The sequence below is a fragment of the Pan troglodytes genome, chromosome 19 (assembly GCF_028858775.2).
Source record: "Pan troglodytes isolate AG18354 chromosome 19, NHGRI_mPanTro3-v2.0_pri, whole genome shotgun sequence".
NCBI classification, from domain to species: Eukaryota; Metazoa; Chordata; class Mammalia; order Primates; family Hominidae; genus Pan; species Pan troglodytes.
Genome location: NC_072417.2, coordinates 80083125 through 80099488, shown reverse-complemented (window position 1 = coordinate 80099488; position 16364 = coordinate 80083125). Strand labels below are relative to the sequence as shown.

General features: G+C 37.5%; 1 protein-coding gene across 32 annotated transcripts in view; it reads left to right on the top strand.

The window, feature by feature from the left end:
* HELZ (helicase with zinc finger) overlaps window positions 1-16364 on the top strand; it is a 167437-nt gene that overhangs the window by 126094 nt on the left and 24979 nt on the right. For all 32 annotated transcript variants that reach the window (XM_054670615.2, XM_063799209.1, XM_063799200.1 and 29 more), the window contains 4 exons: window positions 4867-4946; window positions 9586-10156; window positions 10546-10780; window positions 11587-12103. In XM_054670615.2, the coding sequence (XP_054526590.1) occupies window positions 4867-4946; window positions 9586-10156; window positions 10546-10780; window positions 11587-12103 (1403 nt within the window). The remainder of the gene's footprint in view (window positions 1-4866; window positions 4947-9585; window positions 10157-10545; window positions 10781-11586; window positions 12104-16364) is intronic.

Here is a 16364-nt window from a genome sequence, read left to right as displayed (position 1 = left end):
ATATGTTTATTCATCCATCATTTGATACACCTATTAGTTGTATCTAATTTTTGGCCCTTATGAATAGAGCTGCTGTGAATATACATGTGAACATGTTTTTATTTCCCTTGGGTAAATACCTGGGAGTGAGATTGCTGGGCATATTATAAATATATATTTAACTTTATAAGAAACTGCCATATTATTTTTCAAAAGTGGCTGAACCATTTTTCATTTCTACTAGTAATGTATGAGATTTCCAGTTGTTCCAGATTACTATTTGCACTTGGTATGCTCAGTCTTTTTTTAAATTTTACTCTTGTTAGTGGATGTCTAATCATATCTCATTGTGGTATTAATTTACATGTTTGCATGTCCCTAATAATGAGTGATGTTGAGTATCTTTTTATTGTGCTTATTTGCCATGTGTGTATCTTGTTTGATGAAACCTCTATTTATATCTATTGCCCACTTTTTTATTGGGTTGATTGTCTTCAGTTATAAGAGTTCTTTATACATTCTGGATACTAATCTTTAATGAGATATATATTTAGAAAATATTTTCTCCCAGGATATGGCTTGCCTTTTTTTTTTTTTTTTTTTTTTTTTTTGCCTTTTAAAGACAGAGTCTTGCTTTGTTGGGCAGTCTGACCTTGAACTCCTGGGCTCAAGCAGTCCTCTCACCTCAGCCTCCTGAGTATCTGGGACTACAGGCACATGCCACTGTGTCTAGCTTTCATTTTCTTAACAGTATCTTTCAAAGAGCAGCAGCTTTTATTTTTGTTGAAGTCCATTTTATCCATTTTTTCTTCTATGGATCATGTTTTGGGTGTTGTGTCTTAAAAAAATATATCTAACCCAAGATCTTCTTTTATGTTTTCTTCTAGAAGTTTTATAGTTTTTAGCTCTTACATTAATTAGGTCCATTTTGAGTTAAATTTTATATATAGTGTAAGGGTAAGGACTGAGATTTTGTTGTTATTTTGTTTTAGTTTTGCATATGTATGTTCAGTGATTCCAGCACTATTTGTTGAAAACTGTCCTTACTTCATTGAACCGCCTTGGCACCTTTGTTGAAAATCAGTTGATCCTATATGTGGATACTTTTTATTAATGCATATGTTTATGTTTACACCAAATATGCTGTCTTGATTATTATAGCTTTGTAAAAGTCTTTAAATCAGGTAGTGTAAGTCCTCCAACGTTGTTCTTTTTCAAAAGTGTCTATTCCAGGTCTTTTGCATTTCTATGTATTTTAGAATCAGCTTGTCAATTCCTACTAAAAAGCCTTCCGGGATTTGGATTGACGTTGTGTTTAATCTTTAGGTCACTTTGGGGAGAATTAACATCTTAACAATACTGATTCTTCTGATCTTTGAACGGAGTATATATCTCTCCATTTTTTTCTATTAGGTCTTTATTTTTTTTTCAGCATTAAAAAAAGTTTTCAGGCCAAGCACGGTGGCTCATGCCTGTAATTCCAGCACTTTGGGAGGCCAAGGTGGGCAGATTACCTGAGGTCAAGAGTTCGAGACCAGGCGTGGCCAACATGGAAAAACCCTGTCTCTACTAAAAGTATAAAAATGATCCGGGCATGGTGGCACATGCCTGTAATCCCAGGTACTTGAGAGGCTGAGGCAGGAGAATCGCTTGAACCTGGGAGGCAGAGGTTGCAGTGAGCCGAGATCACGCCACTGCACTCCAGCCTGGGTGACAGAGCAAGACTCTGTCTCAAAAAAAAAAAAAAAAAAAAAGTTTTCAGTATATACAGTCTTTGCACATATTTTGTTAAAGTGAAAGCTTAAATGAATATAAGTATTTAATTTGTAATTTTCTTCTTCAGTAATACATTCCAAAAAGACCAGTATGTTGTATTTTTATTTTCATTTAGTTCAGTATGCTTCCTAATTTCTCTTGAAATTAGACCCATGAATTATTTAGAAAGGTGCTTTAGTTGCTGATTATTGGTGATTTTCTAGAAATTTTTCTGTTACTGATTTGTACTTTAATTCCATTGTGTTAAGAGAACATATTTTGTATGACTTGAATGCTTTTGAATGAGATTTGTTTCACAGCCCAGAATATGGTTTATTTTGGTAAATGTTCTGTGTGTACTTGAGAAGAATAGATTGCTCTGTAAATGTTAATCAGGGGCCGGGCATGGTGGCTCATGCCTGTAATCCCAGCCCTTTGGGAGGCTGAGGTGGGCAGATCACCTGAGGTCAGGAGTTTGAAACCAGCCTGGCTAACATGGTGAAACCTATCTCTACTAAAAATACAAGATTAGCCGGGTGTGGTGGCGCATGCCTGTAATCCCAGCTACTCGGGAGGCTGAGGCAGAAGAATTGCTTGAACCTGGGAGGTGGAGATTGCAGTGAGCCGAGATCATGCCATTGCACTCCAGCCTGGGCAACAAGAGCGAAACTCTGTTTGAAAAAAGAAAAAAAAATGTTAATTAGGTCAAGTTGGTTGGTAGAGTTGTTCAGGTCTATTGTATCCTTGCTGATTCTGCTCTTTCTATCAATTACTGAGGAGGGGTATTGAAATCTCCCAATATAATTGGTATTTGTCTAATTTTCAATTTTTAGGTTTCTAAGTTCTATGAGTTCTTGATGAATTTTGAAGTTCTATTATTAGGAGATAAATGTTTAGGATTGCATACTCTTGATTAATTAACTCGTTTATCGTTATGGAATTACCTTCTTTGTCCCTGAAAATATTCTCTGGTTTGAGATCTACTTTGTGTGATATCAGTGTAGCCTCTTCAGCTTTCTCTTATCAAGTGATAGCATGGTGTGTGTGTGTGTGTATTTTTACCTTTTACTTTTAATCTATTTGTGTCTTTATATTTAAAGTTTGTTTATTTTAGATAACATATAGGTGGCTCTTGATTTTTTTCAATCTAATGTGACAATCTCTGCCTTTTAATTGGGGTGTTTAGACCATTTGCATTTAATGTGATTGTTGATACAGTTAAGTTTGATTCTATCATCTTGCTATTTGTTTTCAATTTGTCCAATTGATTTTTCCGCCTTCTCCTTTTATTCTGCCCTCTTCTGGATTGGTAGAGTATTTTTTTTTTAATGACTCCTTTTTGTCTCCATTGGCTTATCAGTGACAACTCTTTGTTTTATTATTTTGCTAGTTGCTTTAGGGTTTATAGTATAAATCTTTAACCTATCACAGACTACTTTCCAATTTATATTTTACCACTTCATTTACAGTAAAGGAAGCTTAAAGTATGCTATTTTTTCTCTCCTAGCCTGTATGCTATTGTTATCATGTATTTTACTTTTACATATGTTACAAATCCCCAAAACATAATTGTTATTTTTGTTTAAACAGCCAAGTAAAAGAGATCTAAATTATAAGAAAATAGTCTTAAGTATTTACCCATGTGTTACCATTTCTAGTAATTTTTCTTTCTGTATATTGACGATTCCAGCTGATACAATTTTTCTTTTGCCTGAAAGACTTTTTAAAAACATTTGTTGTATTGCAGGTCTCCTGGTGATGAGTTCTTTCAGCTTTTGTGTGCCTGAAAATGTCTTTATTTCGCTTTCATTTTTAAAAGATATTTTTGTAGGGTGGAGAATTCTTGGTTGGCAGTTTTTATCATTTGATACTTTAATGGTGTTGTTCTACCATTTTCTCACTTGCGTTTTTTCCAGTGAGAAATCTGATGCCATCCTTATCTGTGTTTTCTGTATGTAACAAGTCTTTTTCTCCCTGGCTGCATTATAGATTTTCTTTTTATACTGGTTTTATCAGTTTGATTATGATATGCCTTGATGTAGTTTTCTTCCTGTTTCTTGTGTTTGAGGTTTGTTGAGTTGCTCAGATCTCTGAGTTTATAGTTTTTATCAAGTATGTAAATTTTTAAACTTTATAGCTTTTCAGATATTTTTTTCTGTGTTGCCCCTACCACTGTTCTTCAGAGATTCTAATTACCCATATATTAGGATGCTTAAAGTTTTTGCACAGTTTATGGGTGCTACTTTTTTTAACATTCTTTTTTCTCTTTATGTTTCATTTTGGGTAGTTTCTATTTCTGTGCCTTCAAATTTGCCAGATTTTTCTTCTGTAATGTCTATTCTGCTGGTAATTCCATTCAGTGCTTTCTTCATCTCCAATACTATAGTTTTCATTTCTTGAAGCTTAATGGTAAGGTAATTCTGGCATGATAATTCATTTTACAAAGTTCCAGTGGAATTCCAAAAAGAATGTTTTGGAACAAGAACCTAAATCAAGGATTCCTTCAGGGAACTTAAACTATCCAGTGGTTAATTCTTTTGTAGATTAAAAGCCTTTCCCATGTATGAATTGTCTATTATAACTGTGCTTTTTAAAAACCTTAATTTTGCCTGCTCTACTATTTATCACCCACTTATACACGGTTTGATATCTATTACTTTTAAGCAGTATAACTACATTACTTTCTGAATATCTTTATTATGTTTAGATTCCTTTACTAAATTAGATTGAGGCGTTATTTAGATTTTTGCTTAATTGCATTTATAAGTGACCAAAGCATTGAGCCTTTATTAATAGGCAAGAATGCGAAGGCCTTTAACACATCTAGTTTAAGCAAATGAGGCTGTAATTCCTGGAGATTGGGTAGTTTCCTTTGGGATTATTTGATGCTTTAAGGTTTTTCCCTTATTAGGCTTTGCCTTGTCAATGAAGTTTGCTTCATTTGTAAGTTTTCTTTCTTGCAGAGAAACTGTAACTCTGAAAATTTAAGAACAAAACCCAAGTAGTCATACACTGATCATAATGGGTGAAAAGTGTTTAAAGTATTCTGCCTCTTTCTCTAATATTGGATAAGCATTGGAAGTGTCATATCCACTGGAGAAAACTTATAAGGATTTTTAAATATTTTCTTAGGTAAAAGTGATACAAATAATTCCGGACCTGAAATTAATAAGATTCGAACACCAGAGAAAAAGCCAACAGAACCAAAACAGGTATGCTGCTTAGTGACTGTGTTGTCTAGTGGATTTAGTCTGATTGGTCATCTTGGAATCTTGATGTTTTAAAGAAAAATACCTCCCTTTGTACACTTATCCTTTATGTTTATTTTTTCACAGGGATATAGTGAGCCATATTGCCTTCTCTTTCTTCATCTTTTCTTTGGCTGTGCTATTTCATGTATCAGTATACTTTTCTCAAATTCTGTTATTCAGTGATAAAATTGAATTTAGAGATTTTCTATGATAAGGTAGTAAATGAAGACAGAGCTACAGGTGTGTCATTACAAGTGTGTCATTATCGTGAAGAAGGAAAACTTCTTCCTCAGAGAGGGGAAGACTTACTCAGGTCCCTCACCTTATTCTCTCATCATACCCACTAAGCCCTTAATTCTTTATCTGTCCATTCATCATTTTCTCTGCTTCTGTGCTTATAAACTACTTAGAGAAAATCAAGTCACTGGTTGAATTAGTGCCACTGGAAGTTCTTGTTTTCTAATTTGAATGGAACCATCAGGGCTCCCCTGCATTTCTTTCACACGTACCTCACTTCCTTTGCCCAGTTGTCTCAGTGACTCTTCTCAAGCCTGATTACCTTCCACATTCTATTATCCTATTGGATGGCTTGCCTCAGAGTGACCTCATCAGGATTTCCTCTTGTTAATTTGTAACCTTAAACTTAGCACTTTTACCATAGCCCTGAGCACCCTTACTTCCTGATCACCAGTCTCAGAGGAAGAGTTCCCGTTAAGATTAATCTCTACTTGGCGGTTGCTCACGCCTGTAATCCCAGCACTTTGAGAGGCCAAGGTGGGTGGATCATGGGATCAGGAGATCGAGACTATCCAGGTTAACACGGTGAAACCCCGTCTCTACTAAAAATACAAAAAAATTAGCCGGGCGTGGTGGCAGGCACCTGCAGTCCCAGCTACTCGGGAGGCTGAGGCAGGAGAATGGCATGAACCCAGGAGGCAGAGCTTGCAGTGAGCCAAGATCACGCCACTGCACTCCAACCAGGGCGACAGAGCGAGACTCTGTCTAAAAAAAAAAAAATTAATCTCTCCTCTTCAACTACCACATAGACCTTGTCCCTTCTCCTCATTTATCTTTCGATTCTTTCCAGCTGTTCGTTCTTCCCTGTCAGCCTATAGCATATTTAGATCTCTTTTAGCCTAAAGTAAGCAAATTGCTTGATATATTTTTTTAAAAAGATAATTTCTTTAACCTTCATCTCCTTTATAGCTACTGCCTCATTTCTCCTTTCTTCCTCACCTCTTATTTGCTCTTTAACCCACATAGTCTACATTTCACTAAAACTATTGTGCTCTTACGAACATACTTCAAATGTAGTCTTACTTGACTTTTCTTGGTATTAGGTACTGTTTTCTACTTCTGTCTTTGACCATCTTGTTTCTTTCGTTTTCTTTGACACATTTTTACTTTTCACAATCTCTCTAACATGACCTCCGTCTTTTTAAAAAAGTTCCTGCTCAGCCTCCCCAAGCATCTGTCCCTAGTCCTTAAGCTGGGATTTCTCAGAGTTCTGTCCTAGTCCCACCTGTCTTGCATTCTATGGTTTCTTACTATAAACCAGTCCAATCCATAATTTTAAGTATCCACTTCATGATACCGACTTCCAAATCTGTATCTCCAACCTCAGCCTAGTTTTATTTAAGCAGCTATTCTCTTTATTCAGTTACTTATATCACATAAGCATCTCTTACTCACAGCTTCTATATATGGAAGGATTCAGTACCCACTGGAGGGGCTGCAGTACAAATGAGGCAGCCAAGGGAACCTCCTGATAGATAAGCGGGGGCTGCAGTGAAAGCTGAAGTGGTATGTGTTTGGGAAGTGGTGCAGAGAGAGAACGAGTGGCATGTCAGGATGGTGCACCTGCACCAGCAGCACATGTAGTCAGAGGCAGCTTGGGACGAAACCAATCACACGAGTCTTAGATGCTCTCAGAGCAACTGAAGCCAAGATATCTAAGTGTCTCTCATGTCCTTGTTTTAAAATTTCTGTTAGGATTCTTCTCTGTTAGAGAACTAGGCAACCTGAAGACATGTTTTGTTTTCTCTCCCACCCTGATGCTTTGTCTTGGGGCCCAGGAAAAATAAAAGAACTAGTCCTGGTTCTTTTGACTCAGTGCCTCCTCAGTATTAAGAGGAAAATGATAGAGGAGAATCTGATTCTGATAGTAGCAGATGCAGGCTTCTTCAGCTCTTACCATTCTCTACCTTGCTTAGGGAGCCGATTGTAGTATTGTAGAATAGCACAGTCCTTATCTAAATTTCTGTGACGCAGACCTAGCTTCCTTTCGATGTCAAGGTCAGAAGTGATAGAGACAATTAAGATAGCAGCTTATTCATAAACAACCTTGACACCTGATTATGACCTCCTTCATGTGACCAAACTATGCATATCAACAATATCTTCTGGAAAAAAGTATATCCCAGCTGAATATAATTTTAGTCATTGAAAAGATGGAGATTTATGGAGGAAAATGTTTGTTTATGAAGAACCTTAATCAGGTTCTGAGACATCTGAAGAGCAGGCATTGCATACTTGGGAAAACTGAGATAGAATTGTCGTGCTTCTCACTTCTTTTTGTAGATAATTTATATATACTCAGTAATCTTAAGGGCCTAAAAGTGGCCAAATTTAATGGCAATCCATTTGAGCTAGATGATTAGAGATGAGGATGCACTTGGCACACAATTTGCATCACAACCATTTGTTGCAACAGGTTGGTCACCAAGTGTACCCCAGCTGCAACTCAGGAACAAGCTGCTTGTTCTGTTTTTGGGGAGTGGTCAGTTCTATGGCTAATTTAAGAGCCTAGGGTGAGGCAAGTGCTCTGCAATCCTCAGTCACTAGCTCATCAGTGAAACTTGTAAGGAGATTGACGTGCCAAATTTATTTACACTCCAAGCAATGCATGGAGTGTTTTGACAGAGCCGGAAAAGAAAAATTGCCTCTTTCCATCTTATATTTTATTTTTCACATTGTCATCACTTATGATCAAACTTACATTTCAGAAGGATGACAACACTCCCCAGCTTAAAAACTTTTTGTAGTTATCACAGTTTATGAAATTAAAAACAATTAGTATTGAATAATTCAGGGTCTCATGTGATTGGGCTCTTGTAGTTTCCTCTGATATTGAAAAGGGAAAACTAATATATAAACAAGTGAAATTATAGCTCTGCGTACACAAAACTTCCCATGCTGTCCGAATCTGCCATACTTTTCCTTTCTTCAACCTTTGCATAAACTGTTACCTTTACCTAGCATGTCCTTCTCTCCTTGGAATATTCCACCTCTTTTTGTAAGATTCAACTCGAATGTCATGACCTCTGTGAAACCTTCCTTAATTTTCTCAGGCACTACAGTTGCATCCTCTTATAGTACCTCTAGTGATATGTTTACATATTGTTATCTTCTACTGAACTCTAGGCCAGGGGTCAGCAACCTTCTTCTGTAAAAAGCCAGATAGTAAATCTTAGCCTTGGGGACCACATGGTCTCTGTTGCAGCTGTTCTGCTCTATCATTATAGTGCACAAGCAGCTACAGACAACATGTAAACAAATGAGTGTGACTGTGTTCCAAGAAAACCTTATTTACAAAACCTGGTGAGCCGGAAATGGCATTGGAGTGGGGGCGTGGTGTATAAACCCCTGCACTAGGCTCTTGATGTGTAGGCTGAGTCTTCTTATTGCCTGTTTAATTTCCAACACCAGGCACAGTGTATTGTTTGGCCACAATAAATGTTAAAGAAAGAATGTCAATATGTAATGGAAAAATTGACAACCAAACTAGTTATATACAAAGGTGATATAGTACTTGTTTGTTCATTTCAAAGTTGTTTAAATTGAGATACATCTTTTTATTAACATAGATATTTTTGAGGAAATATATTAGATATATAAAAACAATAAAATCAGGCTGGGTGTGATGGCTCACACCTGTAATCCTAGCACTTTGGGAGGCCGAGGCAGGCGGATCACCTGAGGTCAGGAGTTTGAGACCAGGCCTGGCCAACATGGTGAAACTCCATCTCTACTAAGAATACAAAAATTAGTTGGGCGTGGTGGTGCATGCCTGTAATCCCAGCTACTTGGGAGACCGAGGCAGGAGAATTGCTTGAATCCAGAAGGCAGAAATTGCAGTGAGCCAAGATGGTGCCACTGCACTGCAGCCTGGGAGACAGAGTTAGACTCTGTCTCAAAAAAAAACAAAAAACAAAAAACAAAAAACACCCAAACCCACCCTAAAATCAGAAGGAAAACACATTTTAATGATTTATATCAGAATGAAATAAATGGCCATCTTTCTAAGGAAGAAAGTGTGAAATTAAAAATAATGCCCTGAAAGGAATTAAAGTAGATATGCTAATAAAATGGCAGTATCTTGTGACTCACATTTAATATGCTGTTTTTTTCTGTCATCTTTTTAAATTAAAAAAAATTTTCCTTTATTTGATTGTGAGAAAGTAAATAATTGAGCACTCAGCTCTCCTGCTGGAAGATATCAATGTATCATATCCTTTAGATGTGTTAGGGTTGGGAAAAGGTGGAGAGCAACTGAATTTGAATCTTCTGCAGTTAAAAAAGGCTTCTTATTTTTTTCTAGGTTGATTTGGAATCAAATCCACAGAACAGAAGTCCTGAATCACGTCCTAGTGTTGTTTATCCCACTACCAAATTTCCTCGCAAAGATAATCTCAACCCAAGACACATAAATCTTCCCCTTCCTGCTCCCCACGCACAGTATGCAATCCCTAATCGCCACTTTCATCCCCTTCCCCAGCTACCAAGACCACCCTTTCCAATTCCACAGCAGCACACCTTGTTAAATCAGCAGCAGAATAATTTGCCTGAACAACCAAATCAGATACCACCTCAGCCAAATCAGGTAGTCCAGCAGCAAAGTCAGTTGAATCAGCAGCCTCAGCAGCTGCCTCCTCAGCTTTCTCCTGCATATCAGGCGGGACCCAACAATGCTTTTTTTAATAGTGCAGTTGCTCATCGGCCACAGTCTCCTCCTGCAGAAGCTGTAATTCCGGAGCAGCAGCCCCCTCCCATGCTGCAAGAAGGCCACAGTCCTCTGAGAGCCATTGCACAACCCGGCCCCATTCTTGCTTCACATCTGAATAGCTTCATTGATGAGAACCCCTCGGGATTACCTATAGGGGAGGCTTTAGGTAAGTTCTATTACTGCCAGATGTGAAAATTCAGAGATTACTTAACATGACTTGGACTGTATAATATCATTTTGGGTTAAGATTGAATCGTTTCTTCAAATAATGCTAGCAAAAACCCCCCATTTAGTGTGATAATCAGAAACTAGTTCTAAATGCTGTATGATAGTATCCAGTGGATGTCAGGATCATCATTATGTAAGTGAGGAAGAGTTGTCATCATCATCACCATAACTGATTTCTGGCAAATTTAGAAAACATTTACTTCTTACCAAAACCAAATTTGTAGCTACATCCTTTGTCTTTGTGGAGAAAATATGTTAGTAAAAAACTTTAAATAATGAACTTGAAACCCCAAATTCATAAAAAATTTTTCACAAATATTTTTACAGATCGTATACATGGGAGTGTCACTCTGGAAACATTAAGGCAGCAGCAGGCACGGTTCCAGCAGTGGAGCGAGCATCATGCCTTTCTCAGTCAGGGCAGCGTTCCATACCCACACCATCACCATCCTCACCTCCAGCATCTTCCTCAGCCGCCCCTGGGATTACATCAGCCGCCAGTGCGGGCAGACTGGAAGCTCACCAGCAGTGCCGAAGATGAAGTGGAGACCACATACTCAAGGTATTCCAGCGGACTGAAAATAGCCCCTGGAATGCGACCCCCTCACTGTTCTCTTTTTTGACTGTAGTCCTTTTAGCTTCAAGCTGGAATATTGCCTCAGAGAAATTGGATGCTGGCCTTCCAAGCACACGCTACACAGTTCTCTTGTTGACTCTAAAATACAGAAAACTCATTTAGAAGTAACTCTTCTACAAATTTAGGCATGGATGATCTACTATGGGTTAGAAATTAACTTGTTCCCTTGCTTTGTGGTCTTTTCTGCGAGAGAAACATAACATCACTGTGAGCAGCTTTTTTTATTTAGTAGTAATACTTGCAAAGAATGAATAAAGACAGGAGTAAATTCGTGGTTAAGAGCTAAAAATTACATCATTAATTATTTTTATGGTGGCACAGAATTCTACATTCCTATAATTCCAGCTACATATGAGTATTTGGTCCTAACTCTAAGCTTGTTTTTGTGGCCAGTGTCACATGAATGCTCTGAAGTGTTTCCTAATCCCTTCTGAATAAGGTCCACCATCATGGTGACCTTTTATAACTTCCAGTTGTCAAAGATGTATAGAGACAAGGACAGATGTTTTTAATACAATGGGAACAGAAAGAAATCAGGTAATTGAGCATATTTAATTTCGTCACCTCAGCATCTATTGAGTGTTAATGCTTACATCTGAGATGAATTAATGCCAGTTCTAGTTATTAGTACTATGATATTGTTTGTTGAAAATACATGTGTAGTTGACTAAGCTTTCCTTAATGTGATGGAGCCTTTTGTTTTCTCCTCATATTTTATTGTTTTCATGTAGGTTTCAAGACTTAATCAGAGAACTGTCTCATCGTGATCAAAGTGAAACACGGGAACTAGCTGAAATGCCACCACCTCAATCAAGACTTTTGCAATATAGACAAGTACAGAGTAGAAGCCCACCAGCAGTCCCATCTCCCCCATCCAGTACAGAACACAGTAGCCACTTTTCTAACTTTAATGATAACAGCAGAGACATTGAAGTAGCCAGCAACCCAGCATTTCCACAGCGCCTCCCACCCCAGATATTCAACTCACCTTTCTCGTTGCCATCTGAACACCTTGCCCCTCCCCCCTTGAAATACCTGGCACCTGATGGAGCATGGACTTTTGCTAACTTGCAACAGAATCACCTAATGGGGCCAGGTTTTCCCTATGGCCTACCTCCATTGCCTCACAGGCCACCGCAGAACCCTTTTGTACAAATACAGAATCATCAACATGCTATTGGTCAAGAGCCATTTCACCCATTGTCATCTCGAACAGTATCTTCTTCTTCGCTCCCTAGCTTAGAAGAGGTAAATGTCTTCTTATTTTCCTTTTGTTATTAGTTGATTGTGAAAAATATCAGTATTTATTGATTTGATAATAGGAAGGCACAGATCTTATTGAATTTAACAGCGTATTAATGATAATCCTTTCTTGGGAATTATTTTAATTGCCACCCTCCTATTGTATTTCAGATTTTGTAAAGTGGACACTTTTGTTGAAACATGAAGCCCCTTAAAAGTCTTTTATTGCTGTTTAAAGAAAATATTGAATATCTGAGGACTCTATTCAAGGAGCTTTGTCTTTTTTTAATCTGAGGAAATGGCTTTTAGTGATTCTTCTTTTCGCTTTAAGTTACATGTGTTAATTATAAATTTGTTAATGAGAACTTTCCAAAGATGCTGGCTTTTCAGCCAGTGCCAGCTCCAAGTGCTGTGCTCCTTCTCCTGCCACTCAGCCTGGTGCTTTGTTAGACCCAGGGACTCTGATTCCCAAATATCAGAATTTGCAGATTTTTAACATAAAATTGACTGTGCTAAACTAAGCATTTTAAGTTAAACTGAATTTTATCTTAAAATACTTAGATATTTCTGCCGGGTGCAGTGGCTAACGCCTGTAATCCCAGCACTTGGGGAGGCCGAGGCGGGCAGATCACGAGGTCAAGAGATCGAGACCATCCTGGCTAACACGGTGAAACCCCGTCTCTACTAAAAATAGAAAAAATTAGCTGGGCGTGGTGGCGGGCGCCTGTAGTCCCAGCTACTCGGGAGGCTGAGGCAGCAGAATGGCGTGAACCCGGGAGGCGGAGCTTGCAGTGAGCCAAGATGTGCCACTGCACTCCAGCATGGGCGACAGAGCAAGACTCTGTCTCAAAGAAATAAATAAATAAATAAAGTAAAATACTTAGATATTTCTAAAGAGCATCTTTATGGACTTTTTTTGCTATGAAAAACTTAGTAATTCCAGGTTATAAAACTTCCAAAGCAGTACCATGTGGTGTAGGCTATAAAAATGTCTAGCTGATCCCATTAAATTTGCAGTGATTAAAGATAAGAATGTGTAAAGCTGGTTGTAGTCATATCAAACAGAGACATCTTAAATCAGGATAAAGATTTCTAATTTTGATATATGAAAAATACTTTTTTGATATTAGCTTCATTTTGGCAGTTTCAGAATGATATCTAAAGGCCATTAGAAATAATTGATTCACATTTTACAAGTTGCCTGCTATAGATGCTAATTAAAAGTCAAGATTCACAGGGAAAGCTGTATGTCTTATTTGTAGGGATTTAGAGGCAGTCTGTTCAAATTGTCCCAGTATTCATTGATTGGCTCATTCTGTATAGCTGTCATTAAAACAACTTACTGTGATTTTAGGCTCTTAAAGTAAGTTAGAAGCACAATAAAGATGAATTGGTATCTACATATATGTATTGTGAGGATCTAGAATTTTGGAACCATACTTTACAAAAATTTGGCACACATCTGACAGTCTTTCAGATTATAATGAACAGTAGTTTTACAACTGAGCAGTAATGTAATTTTCAGTTAAGTGATGTTTTAGCTATTTATAATAAAATTCACATAAAAGTCACCATTTTAGCCATTTTAAATTGTACAATTTGGTGGATTTTAGTGTATTCACAATGTTATACAGTCATCACTACTGTCTAATTCCAGAACATTTCATCACCCATAAAAGAAACCCCATAACTGTTAAGCAATTACACCCCAATTTCCCCACTCTCAGATTAGTAACCACTAATCTACTTTCTGTGTCTATGGAGACATTTCATAAAAATTGAGTCATACATTATGTGGCCATTTATATCTGGCTTTTGAAGTGCATCCACACTGTAACTTAGGAGTGGAGTTCTTGGGTGATGTAGTAAGTCTATGTTTAACCTTTTGAGGAACTGCAAACTGTGTTCTCTGCACATTTATATTCCCACAGCTATGTATGAGGATTCCAATTTCTCTATATACTCACTTTGTAAAAAAAATTATAACCATCCTAATGAGTGTGTAGTAGGATCTCATTGTAGTGTTGTTTGTTTGTTTTTTGACACGGAGTCTCACTCTGTCGCCCAGGCTGGAGCGCAGTGGCATGATCTTGGCTCACTGCAACCTCTGCCTTCTAGGTTCAAGCAATTCTCTTGCCTCAGGCTCCCGAGTAGCTGGGACTACAGGCGCCCACCACCACACCCAGCTAATTTTTTTTTTTGTATTTTTAGTAGAGACGGGGTTTCACGATATTGGCCAGGCTGGTCTCAAACTCCTGACCTCAGGTGATCTGCCCTCAGCCTCCCAAAGTGCTGGGATTACAGGCATAAGCCACCGCGCCCAGCCCTCACTGTAGCTTTGATTTGCATTTCCCTATTTACTGATGATGTTGACATCTTTGCATGTGCTTCTTGGTCATTTGTATCTTTTTTGGAGAAATGTCTATTCATATGCTTCAGCCATTTAAAAAAATGGTTATTTTTTTGTTAGTTATAAGAGGTTTTTTTTAATATATTCTGGTACAGACTCTTAATCTCATATATGATTTGCAATTATTTCTCTCACTGTGTGGGTTGTCTTTTCACTTTCTTGATAGTGTCCTTTGATGCTCAACTACAATTTATCTATTTTTTTCTTTGGCTGCTTATGCTTTTGGTGTCATATCCAAGAAATCCTGGCCTAATCCAAGATGGCAAAGATGTACTTTTACATTTCCTTTTTATAGTTTTTTTTTTTTTGAAATGGCGTCTCGCTCTGTTGCACAGGCTGGAGTGCAGTGGCGCCATCTCGGCTCACTGCAAGCTCCGCCTCCCGGGTTCACGCCATTCTGCTGCCTCAGCCTCCGGAATAGCTGGAACTACAGGTGTCCACCACCACACCCGGCTAATTTTTTTTGTATTTTTTTTAGTAGATACGGGGTTTCACCATGTTAGCCAGGATAGTCTCAATCTCCTGACCTCGTGATCTGCTCGCCTCGGCCTCCCAAAGTGCTGGGATTACAGGCTTGAGCCACCGCACCCGGCCCCTTTTTATAGTTTTATAGTTTTACCTCTTACACTTGGTTCTTAGTTCTTTGGTCCATTTTGAGTTAATTTTTGTATATTGTGTGAGGTGGGTATCAAATTCATTCTTTTGCATATGGCCATACAGTTTTCTCAGCACCGCTTTTGAAAAGACTCTTCTTTCCCCCATTGAATAGTCTTGGCAACATTGTCAAAAATCAGTTGACTGTAGATGCTGGGTTTATTTCTGGATTCTCCATTGTATTTCATTTATCTGTGGGTCTATCTTTCTGCCAGTACCACACTGTATTGTACACTGTAGTATTGTAGTAAGTTTTGGAATTGGAAGTATGAGTCGTTATATTTTGTTCTTTTGGAAGATTGTTTTGGCTATTCTGGGTTCCTTGAATTTTCTCATGTGAGGTTTAGGATCAGCTTGCTAATTTCTTCAGAAAAAAAGCCAGCTGACATTTAAAAAAAGAATTGCTTTAAATCTGTAGATTAATTTGGGGAGTATTGCAACCTTAACAATATTAAGTCTTCGAGTACCTGAACATGGACATCTTTCTATTTATTTGTTCAGGACGCTTAACATTTCTTTCAACAGTATTTTGTAATTTTCCAAGTATAAGTCTTGCACTTCTTTTGTTCGATTTATTCCTAAGCATTTTATTCTTTCTCATGCTATCATAAATGGAATTGTTTTCTTAATTTCATTTTTTGATTGTTCATTGCTAGTGTTTAACCACATGATGATATATTGTGTATCTGCAATCTTGCTGAACTCTATTAACAGATTTTTTTGTAGATATCTTAGGCTTTTTTATATGGAAGATAATGTCATCTACAAATAAAAATAGTTTCATTCTTCCTTTCCAATCTGAATGCCTTTTATTTCTTTTTCTTGCTTAATTCTTGATTGTTTTTCTGGTTGCCACAAGCTTTTAATTAGGTTTCTAGGTTCCCAAAAAATGGATTATGACAGCTTTTGCCAATTTTTTTCTGTTTTTATGGAGGGATGGACTTTGGAGTTTCTCACTCTGCCATTTTTGCTGATATCACTTATGATGTTTTTATTTAACCTGCCAAATGAGTTCATGATATGAGGGGGAACTGTGTGCCAAAGTTTTTATAGGTTTTATGAAGTTTTGTATTTACTAAATAATACTTCATATTGAATAATCTACTTTAGTCATTGATCTTTTTAAATGGGCCTTAATTTTGGAATTTAAGCTTTTTGTACCTTGGTGCTCTTAATGTCTGATATTTCTGTTATCTTTGTTTG